This window comes from Pogoniulus pusillus, chromosome 7 (assembly GCF_015220805.1).
Source record: "Pogoniulus pusillus isolate bPogPus1 chromosome 7, bPogPus1.pri, whole genome shotgun sequence".
NCBI lineage: Eukaryota > Metazoa > Chordata > Aves > Piciformes > Lybiidae > Pogoniulus > Pogoniulus pusillus.
This window is the reverse complement of record NC_087270.1, coordinates 16,950,440-16,961,776: the sequence shown is the minus strand read 5'-3', so window position 1 is coordinate 16,961,776 and position 11,337 is coordinate 16,950,440. Positions and strand designations below refer to the sequence as shown.

General features: G+C 44.0%; 1 protein-coding gene across 1 annotated transcript; it reads left to right on the top strand.

Annotated features, from left to right (window-relative positions):
* Positions 1–8,873, top strand: LRRN4 (leucine rich repeat neuronal 4). Its single transcript, XM_064146099.1, has 5 exons — positions 1–106; positions 1,315–2,038; positions 3,215–3,419; positions 5,043–5,180; positions 6,168–8,873. Exons 2-5 carry the CDS (start codon positions 1,351–1,353, stop codon positions 7,498–7,500), a joined length of 2,364 nt encoding a protein of 787 aa, XP_064002169.1. The 5' UTR covers positions 1–106; positions 1,315–1,350; the 3' UTR covers positions 7,501–8,873.
* Positions 8,874–11,337: the final 2,464 nt, after the last annotated feature.

The window sequence follows — 11,337 nt, the reverse complement described above, 5'->3', positions numbered from 1 at the left end:
GAGGCACTGCAGGCTCTAGGCTGAGTCACACCGAAGGGTATAAAACCGAGGCCAGGCCACTGCAGCACGCAGAGCTGAGGCACGACGCGCCAGGGCTTCGGGACAGGTATGTGCCAGCGGCTGCGGTTCGGAGCCAGGGACTCAGATTGAATCCAAGATTAGCATCCGGGAGCCCAATTCCTCCCGTCGTCTCCCTGCCATGTGCTGGGAATACAGCGGCTCCTGTGACTAGGAAGCCCTGAGGGTGCTCGGCTCTTGCCCAGATCCAGATGACAAAAAGGACACAGACAACTAAGTCATACCACTTCGCTGGTCCCCACTTCAAACCCAGAGTGGCAGCCACAGATGATGGTCTGGGCAAGACCTGGCACGGCTCAGGGAATAAATCAGAGGTATTTCATACTTCATGGAGCCTTCAGTCATCCCCTCCACTGTAATGTATTTCCGAATTAGGAATGCCCATTGTAACACGCAGCAGCACAAAAGACAGCAAGAAAAGCATCGGTTTGGAGCTCTGATTGATTGCTTGTTCTGACAGAGATTACCTGCCTAGGACAAGTCATTCTGGAAGGGTTGTTTTGTTTTTTAAAAGACAAAGACCAAGCAGGAGCGGACAAGGACAAGAAGGGAGCAGAGAGGGAACTGTAACACTAAGTAACATGCCTCTTGGTGAGCAGGCCTTTGGGGCCCTGATCCAGGAGCTTAGTTTTTGTTTCTGACTGCTTTCACTGAAATGTGGTTCAGGGGATGTATTTTCAACACATCCTTTCCGCAGGAGTTCAAGTGTGTAGTGTATCTGCAGCGCTCACCTGCAGCAGGACCTCAGCCCTGCCACTGCCTGGCACACAGGCTGTGGGCACTGCGAGCTGGAGTAGAGAAGGGCTTCCTCAAAGCAGTTTGTTCAGTGTAGTACCAACTCATATTTGTATACTAGAGTACCCCTGTGCAGCACAGAGGCTGCCAAGCAGAGAGACTGGGGAGCCCACCTCCCAGGCTGTTGCTGTTCGGGGTGCCAGACTGGTACTGAGGGTACTGATGTGGGAAACAGACATATAACACAATTCAGTTGCTTTCTGCATGAAAAACTGTACGTATGCTTATCTAAAGATTGCATACGTCTGTCCCCAAGGGCTCATGTTTATTTAGGCTTAATTACAGAAGAGACATTAACTATCACTTCCTTCCCCTGTCTGGGTGCAATAGGAAAGCACTTAAAAATATTTCACTTATAAATAGCTTGTACCTGCCTGGAGGAATTTAATTTAGCTCCTAATGCTGTTTTGTTTTCCCTCCCCTGAAACAAAAACCAAACAGACTTTGCAAGTTAATTGCAAGCTACTTAGGAGAAGAATGTTTTCAAGATTGCTCATCCTTTCTCTGCTGGTGGTAGCATCAGCATCAGGCCAGGTGAGCAGAGCCGAGCCTGCAGCATCCAGAGATGTCACCACCTTTTTCCAGCTGGCTCAGGAAGACCCTTGGGAGAACGTTAATCTCACCAGCATGTCTTGTGAGGATCGGAAGAACAGAACCTGGATCACCCTGCAGCTGACCAACAGCAGCCTGACAGCTTTCCCCATCTGCCTTCCAGATGCCCTGGAGACTTTGGATCTCAGCAATAACCTCTTAGAAGAGGTGAATGGCACAGATATAGCAAACCTCCCACGGCTGCGCATCCTCTCACTGAAGCAGAACCATCTTTGGTCGGTCAGATGGGGATCTGAAGCCCACAGCAGTCTCCTCTCCCTGGACTTAAGCTTTAATAAGCTGTCATCTGTGCCATCATACCACAGCTCTGCCCTCCCTAACTTGAAGTGGTTGTCCCTGGCTGGAAATCCACTACTTGAAATCCAGCCACTTGCTTTTTCATGTTACCCTCAGCTACAGTTCTTGAACCTCTCTGCAACACTGCTTGGCCAGGATGACAGCAGAGGAATTAGTGAGTCTGCTTTTGCCATCAGCACATCTCCCACTGAGGCCATAAATGGGTCTGGAAGCACCATCAACACACTTGATCTGAGCGGGACCTTTCTTGAGAAAAGTAAGTTTCCAGATTTCCCACTAAACATGGGGCTTGGTCAGGCTGGAGGGAGCAGAGGCTTTGCTGGGATGACAGCTCCCGTTCTTGCAAAGTCCATGGTGGAGAGCAAACACTGAAAGCTGCACTCAGCTGATCCAAATGTGCAAGGTACTCTCCAGCTGGTCATGTAACTGCTGGGGAGAAACCCTCAGAGAGAGAGCTTCTCAAAGTGCAGAGAACAGACGCCACCAAACAGGACTGTTTGTCCCACTGTAGTCCGTCACCTTTATCCTAATTCCACGGTCCGCCCTGAGATTAGCTTTGAGACGTGCAGGAGGAAATTAGCTTCTCTTTCCAGACGTGCTGCTGAAGTCTGTCTATTGCCACAGTTACACTTGCGTTATATAACTGCACTGAAGTACTACAGAGAGGCTTTTTGTGTCAACCACAGCAGGTCAAATACTTCCGCACAGGGAGACAGTCCCTGCCCCGGGCAATTTACAGCATGATTTTTAACTTCTGCTTGCCTGCCAGCCTCGTTTACAACTAAGGTGCTCAGGCAGACAGATGTTAGATGCCTTGCCCAGCTGCCCTCAGCCTGGGGCAGAACCAGAACCATAAGGCACTCCTCAAACTACAGGTTTCGCCCCAACTCACATTTTAACAGATATCCTACATTTCCTCCGTGAATTTGCCTAATTCCTCTTGCAGCAGCAAGTTACACGATTGTGCTAGTCTGAGGCTAATTCAGTCCTGGGATGGAAAGCACTTTTGTATAGAACCTATTCTTTTCATTTTATGCCTCAGCTCTTTTTCTTATGCTAGGACAAATAAGTTATTTGCCTTTCTCACGCTAGTCAAGACTTCGTAGACCTCCATCCACCACTTCATTGAACCACTGTTGTTTTAATCTCACCCAAAAGGAAAGTTACTCCACATCTCTTATCAGTTTTATTGCCCTTATATCTTCCCTTCTTTTCCTCAGCATGACCTGCAGGTAGTATTACAAAAGTGGGATTGCATAGGTATTTATGCACTGCTCTATTGATTTTTGTTCCGTTTCACTCCCAGAGAGAATAGATGCAGAAGACCTCAGAGATACTTGCTATCTCCGTGAATTCAAAACTTCTTTCTAGGCAGAAATGCACAGGAATACTCCATTTAGGGAGCTGGTATAAATCCTTTTTTCTGCTTCAGTTCAACCAGAGTGGACCAGAGACTTGAGCAACCTCAAATCACTTCACCTTACAAAGATGTCACGATTAAGAAGCCTTGATACCGATTTCTTGAAGTCCATGCCTGGTCTTGAAGAGCTGAACTGTCAAGACTCCCCCTCACTGAGTTTTGTGAGGACAGAGATGTTTGACAGCGTTCCTCATCTGAACTACCTCTTGTTTCAGAAGTGAGTTTTCTTTTTTGTGTTCTTCCTCACATGACTCTGTCTCACAGCACCATGGTGCCTGGGAGCTGATTTCTATGTAGAGTTTGCTGCTTGTCCAATATGTTTTTTAGGAAAGAGAAATGGTTTGGGTGCCATGGACAAACACTGTCTTGTAGTCTAACATGCCTGTGATGTAAATCTGACACAGCAGAAGAGCTGTTAACAGCCCTAAGAAGTGGCACAAGACCTGTAGCATAGTTACAGGTGGCTTGAGATCACATCCATCACGCTCCAGCTCTTCTGCCCTATCTACCAGTTCAATAGATGAATTTATCCTAGCACTCCTAAGATTAGCACAGATCCACTGAAGCCCAGATGTGATACAGGCTGTGCTTCCAACATCTATAACGGCAACATCTCATCAGAGACGAGGGTCACTGAAGGTTCTTCAATCCGTAAAGGATGAGTCATAGAATGGCTTAGTTTGGAACCTTAAACATGATCTAGTTCCACCCCTTTGCTGTGAGCAGGGACACCTTGCACTAAACCAGGTTGCAAAATCTGTACCTTGGAAGCTTGCAAAAATCCTGTCTCCCACTTCTAGTGTGAGAGATTCCTTGCTCAGCATTAGTAAAAGCAATGATTTCGTCCTTGTTCCAGAGGTAACACCTCAGTGTGATTTACTTAGGATGTCACGCACTTATTGAAATATTAAGGAAAACGAAAGCCTGAAAGTGATTTATCAAAAGAAGAGTTGGTAAACTGCACTCAGAACAAACAGTATAAAAGATTTGGAGAGCATTTAAAAACATTTGTATAGTAATATAGGCCCAGATTAGAATAATATCGGAAAACAAACACTCAAGCACTGGCTGTGCTCTAGGAATCAGTTTTAGGAAGACAAACCAAATTAAGCAAAAATCTCAATGCATTCCATCCCCAACTAGACTGCCACGCTGAGTTCACATGGCACTTTACAATACCTGCAAGAAAACCAATTCGAAGTGGTAAAAATCATGACCCAAACAACAACATAAAAAAAACAAAGGAGTAGCAGTTAAAGTCAGATAAAGGAGAACATCTCCTGAGCACTCAGACTGCGCTGAGGTCACACTGTAACACTTTCTGCTGATAGAACAGCTTAAGAAGTAAAGATAAGCTAGGTCTTCCTGTGTTAGTCATTTGACTTTGGTAGGTGAGAGTTTGTATTATGAGAGGCAATTAATAGGCAGGGATGTTTGTCACAGAAAAAGTCAAGCCGTTACAAGGAGGCTGAGAGAGAAGCTGGAGAAACGGTATTGTGTAAAACAGTTGTAGCTGAATGAAGGTGGAGAGGAGAGCATCTTTCTCTGAAGACTATCGCCAAATATTAAGTCTTTTCTCTTCCCTTATCTCTAAAGGTGTAATCCCCTTAGCACAATTTTGTTATGCTTGAGGACACAGCAGCTACACTGGGACAATGAGAGAGACCCATAAGTATTACTCTGGACTTTACAGTGCAGAAGTGTTGGTGTTTGTAACTTGGCTACTTCCAAGGGAACTGAGTACCTTGCTTTGTGACTTATACACGTGCAATACTAAGGACACTCCAATCCTCAGAAGGTAGCTCAACATTTGCTAATTATTGCATTTGTCATCTTTTAGCTGTAATCTGAGTTCCTTTAATCCCTGGAACGCCAGTTCACCAGACAGCATCATCCTCAATTTGTACGGAAATCCCCTGTCATGCGACTGCCAGCTCTCCTGGCTGCTCTCCAAACCCAAGAAACTTGTGCTGCAAAAGTAAGTAAGGTCGACAAGATAAAGTAATGCTCTTCACACAAAATGTCTAAGTTATTTGGGGACCAAACCACAGAATCACAGAACTTTAGAGGTTGGAAGGCACCTCCAGAGACCATCGAGTCCAACTACCATCCAAATTCATATTCCTTGTGTGTTGCTCCCTTCCACAAGAGGTAGAAACACAAAATAAAATCCCCTTTAGGGACAAAGCATGGCTGGATTACACTTGAATACACACAAATGTGATGGGTACGTGTAGAACAGTACACAATGTGTTACTACGTCTAGATTCTACTTTAAGGTGAGAATAGCTTATTTTCTATTTCAGTTCATATTTCTGTTAGCTGGAGATGAAAAATGAGCTAGCATGGTGGCCTTCATGAGCCAGCACTGGGAGCAGGAAACTGACCACATTGCAGAACTCCAGCTAATTATTTCCTCCTTATTCCTTCCCTCACATTCCCAAGGCCTACATCCGAACGGGCAATCAGCAAAGCCTATTTGCAAATAGCACCATTTTCACCTATTGTTTTCATGCTCTCCTACAGTTTTACAGCCTCATTACAATAAGCTGTAGTTAAAAGAAGTAGTTTGCATATGGATGATCAAGATCTCTTGCTTTGAAAGGCCACCAAGATTTGTCCCCTGTAGCCGAGAAAGCAGGAAAGTAGACTGTTAGATTGTTACTTGTCAAGATGAGCTTAGCGGTTGGATTCTTTACAAAAACATGCAATGCCTGAGTAAAGAGAGGACTTGAGCTTAGTCATTTAAAAGCATATCCCTCCATCAGCACAGCTGCAGCTGGCTTATGGATCTTGGGGACCTTGTTACATCTCTCAGCATGTGTTTCTCACAATGCATCATTGAAGTCTGACCTTTTACAGCAAGCTGGGTTTGGACAGCAAGTTGACAATTCCAATCCAAGCAGCCTTACATGAACCTGTAGTGTTCTTGTGCATCTTACATATTTTAACTTGAACTCTGCAGGGCTTCAGAGACGTTTTGCAACGCAAGCCAGGAAGGCTGGGGCAGACCTGCAACATCTTTCTCACTGATAGAGCTGTACGATAAATGCCAGTCTGAGAGAAACACTACGCTGCCTGATTCAAGCACATTTGCTGCCGTACTTGATGCTTTCAGCCTTAACAGTTACAATGCCACCGCTGTAGTAACAACAAAAGACTCTGCTCTGCTAACTAAAGACACTTACACCAGCTCCCTAATTCAGAGGAACACAATGAGCACGCCAGCAGCCAGCCCAGCTGAGCTGATGCTCATAAAGGCCAACAGTCCTTCCCACGAGATGGTGGCAGTTTCTGAACCCACAAGCAGTCCACCTTCCTTTGCATCCATAACCATCTCCCCTGGTTTTGTCCAAGAGCTTTATAGTCAGTCTTCAGCTTATGGTTTCACAAGTCAAACTGCAACAGATGAGCACAAGAGAGAACTCAGAACAACCAGTGCGACCACTCCCCAGGAAAGCCTATTTAACCGGCCCACTAGTGAATATTCCAGCAGAGCAACAGAAAATCCCACTGCCACTGATCATTATGTTCACTCCTTTGCCACTCATGCTGGGGAAGGTACACCACAAACAAGCTTCCCACAGATGAACGCCACAAGGACCAATGCTCAGCCAAAGCCTGCACCCACCAGATCACTGATACACTATATAGATGACTATGATTATGATGCACAGTCAACAGAAACCCCAGTGCAACAGGCATACATCTCCTGTGACTACAATCCTTGCAGGCACCTTCAGAAGCCATGCAGGGAACTTCAGAAGGCATCCCAGTGTTTATGTCCTGGCATGTCAAGGGAAGATGAGGTTCCAGATCCACCGAGACTCAGAGAGGTGTCTGAAATTACAGACAGCTCTGCACAGATACGCTGGTGTGCCCCGAATTCAGTTGTTCACACCTATGCGCTGATGCTTCATGCCCAAGGCGAAGAGGACAGACAGTTTGTCTTGGACAATATTTATTCCACAGCAAGGCAGTACACTCTGTACAGTCTGTTACCATACACCACTTACCACATTTGTGTGACTGCTTCAAACAAAGCAGGATCAAGTCAGACAGTAAAGCAGGAAATTCTGGGTAACTCATGCACCAGATTTAAAACAAAACCCAGCTACAAGATTGTCTTTGCTGCTCTGTCTGCAGCAAGTGGACTCCTTCTCATTTCCACAATTATTTTGTCCGTCTGTTTGTGTAAAAAATGTAAAAAGCCCCAGAGTGAGCAATATGGCACACACTTAGTCTCTTATAAGAACCCAGCATTTGATTATCCATTAAAACTACAAACAACTAATTAGCTCTAGGTGATAACTGTATACATTCAAAGGTCTCTATCACCTTGGTACAATTTTGTGAGACTCTCAAAATGTCTTCCAGCAAAGCTATGAAGTATCAGGCTTCATAGTCCTTACATTCCTAAGAGAGAGAAAAGCACAAGAAAAACTAATAATGAAGGTAGTGAAGCAGAACAAAAAGCCTTTGGATTCTTGTTTATGTGCTAAGAAACAGCAAACCTGGACACTAACCTTGGAAAAGTGTTTTTATGACTACCTAACACGTATTTTACACAGTAAGAGGCTGCCCTGAGAGCCACCTACCTCCAGTATCATGGATACACCCCACTGAGAGCTAAGATGCATCTAGCTAAACAAGACAGACTCTGCTTTATTCACATCAGTGAAGTCAAGTTTCCAGTTTCTTCTAGTGTCCATCTAGAGGTATTATCCAAAAAGAGATTGTTACTGGTAGGAATGAGAGAAAGGTCTGCTTGGGCTCCATGGCAAAGTGCTGTGTAGATCTAACTCTGGTGAGTGCAACTGCTCAGGCCATCATACTCAGGAAAAAGAAACATGAAGACGAATTGTAAAAAAGGAGAGCAAACTCCTGCAGGATCCTTGGGGCAGGAGTAATTGATTTGTTCTGGTTTTGTACGATGTCTTCCACAACTGAGGCTCCCAAGTGCCATCAAAATACCAACTGCAGGCAGTGAGGAGTGTGCAGTATAGCAATATCCCACAGAAGGAAGGAGGACGTCAGCATTTGCTCCACAGTTAGTTTTAAGCAGATATGATTGCTGATAATTTACCTCATACAGAGGCAAAGATCCAAGTAATGAAGCAATTTGATGCCTGTGTTTCTGAGACTTGAAAAATAAATCCCATCCACCAGCAGCACAATGTACTTTTGGGTGCTAATTTTTGCTACAAAAATACTAAGGTCTGCTGAGAATCCCAGTTCTTCAGCAGCTTTGGCCATGCCATTACAATTCAAATAGAAGTTTGTGTTTGTCCTGATCAAATACTTCATATTCAGAGAACTAAAGGTTTATATTCCAGTAGCTGTGTGTTTTTGCTGCTGTACCCTGCTGTACAGATACAAGATGTAAAATCCCCCCAGATCTTAGAATGTTTAAAGGTACTACTCAGTGTAAGTCTGTGTTCCATTCAGTTTTTGGTTTTTTTTTATGCTTCCAGTACTAATGGAAATAAAAGCTACAAAGTGAGGTTCTAGTTCTTTGTTAAAGTTCTAGATAGTTGTGTTGTCTTTACCATTTACAACATTTAGCCTGAGAAATTAACTCAAACATTATGTTATGTTGTTTTGGAACAGACTTTCATCATATAGTAATGTTTTGATTATAGTAAATTTGTGTTACCTGGTGTCATAAGAACTTTCATTTTGTATGTGCCATCCTCACCATTTTAGGCTTGCAGTCCATTCCTGCAAGTTTGTCCTTTCCCCCTATACCACTGGTGAGAATGACACCAGCATTGGTCAGATGTTCATTGCAGACTCCCCCTGTGTCTGTCTAGAGCTTGTCTGATCTCCATGACTCAAAACTCACGAGAGGCAAACCTGGGATGATGTTACACCTCACTTCGAAAATCTCTTTTATTTTTGCATTCTGGTTGTTCAGACTTTTCCTAGTTTGGACTTAAGTCTTTCACATTTATTTCAGGCCTAAGTTTTGCAGTATTTTCTGGAAGGTCTAGTAAACAGGCACAGATGATATTTGAACTAAGTAGGAGCCTTCAGTCTTTGACTCATAATTCCAAACTGGGGAAGAGATCATATATTCCCCTTGTGTTTGTACCACATAGCTCTAAGAGACCTTGACTGGGGTCTTTGGTATTACCAGAAACAAAGTGGAGAAACATGAGATTTGTGAATAGCAATTTATGTAATCCTCAAGATTAGCTCTAGGGCAGGATGACAAAAAAGATATTGCAACTGAAAATACTGTTCCAACTTAACTATGAGTTAGTCAAAGCAATGACTTTTAAATTATTGTAACTGTGCTTTCAAAGAAAACTGATGCATACTTCCAGAAAAACTGAATCACCACATTATAAATTCCAGACTTACTGTAGCTGCACCTACTGACTCTGAAAGTAAACCCTATAGAGCAAGAAAGATTTTAATTAATGGGGTATAGCTATCTTGAAGCTCATTTTCTGGCTTCTACATAATCCCAGCATAACTGCAGAAAAAAATTATCATCCCTATTCCTCAACATCAAAACCCAAAGCTATCATTCCTGTAAACACAACTAATAACCATTTTTAATGTTTCCTGTATTTCCATCACTGTGTATTGACACAAGCAGCAGAGCCAGCTCTCACTACTGGTTGGGACTGGGGCAGTGAGGGGGAAGCAACCAGAGAGCTAAATGGAAACTTCCCCACCCAGGTATAAAGCCATGTGACAAAGTTGCCCAGCTCTGTTCTGCTTGGTTGCTCCTCCTCCTCTTCCTGTTTACATCCAACAGCAAATTTGCTTTGTACATCCAACTGTGAAGACATGAGCCTTTAGCAGCACAGCTGAGATACACATCTCTGAAATAGTTTTAAAAGCTAACAAAAAAAACCCAAATTAACAACTCACTTTCACAGTTCAACCTGTCCTGTTTGCCTGAGAGGAAAGTGCCTTGGGAGAAGCACAGAGAGCATTTAAATACATCTTTAAAAGAACTTGTGTAATTTTTTGTTCTGGCTTTTCTTAAGAAATAATCTGCATTTCTAAGAACCTCCTCCATTCACACATCAGTGTTTTTCTTCTCGATGCAGAAATCAGGTGCAAGCTAAAGAAGTCTAAAAGAGTCAGTGACACATGTGGGTCACGGCCAAAGGCACACTGCTCCACCTCTAACTCAGCATCCAAAAATCAATTACAAAGTCTCACAGAGTCTTACAGAATGCAGCAGCACTCTGGGTAAGTGGCCTCCCTACAGTAAAAAAGCAGCTCTCCAAGAGTCAGAAATCATACAAGAAAAGGCCTTGCTGGCTGAGGGAGAACAAAGAGGGACCACCACCTTGTCTTCAGTCCAACAAATGCCATTTAGAAAGCCCTGTCCTGGCTGGCAGAAGCAGTGGGTGGGAAAGCCCAAAGCAGGAGGACAGGGTGCATTAGCCTGACCTGCCTTCATGACAGAAGGCAGTCTGCTTTTGAGAGCTGTCCCTTGCCAAAGGCATAAGGCACATTTAAGGAGCCGGCTTGGAGACAATGCAACCCAGGGTAGGAAGCTCACATCATACCACTGGCTTTATCTGCCTCTGTGTTAGGGTGCAAAAATCAAATCCTCATCTCACTTTGGCAGGTACTGCACTGGCACAAACATACTCCTCCGCAGTGATGTCCAGGAAAACACATTCAGTGGTAGTAAAAACAAGGATGCCCCTGACGGTTTGGAATCTTACTTGCCAAAAAGCATTCGTGCTTTACCTGTGAAACACAGAGATATTTATCACAGGTATGGGCATGTTTGGTGTTTGCAGAAATAGATACTCACAAAAGAACATGTTTGAATTCCTGGTGCCTTTTCATTTGACGCAGTTTCTTCTGGAGCAGGACAATGTATTGCAACACTAATTCCAGCCTCTTTAAAAAGTAATCAAGCAGGACAACAAACAACAATATTCTTTTCAAATACATCCAGGACATAATGCTTCACAGCACGGCTGGTGTTGTGCTGTCATCTAGTGGGAGATGGGGGGAAAAATCTCCCCAGGTATTCTCCCACATGGAAACACTCAGCAAAGAACCTTCAGCTAGCACCCTGCCGATCTAGCCTCACTAACTTAGGCTATTTGTGTAAGTTTTTGCGTGTCCCAGTTATGGCATCTCTATAGACACAG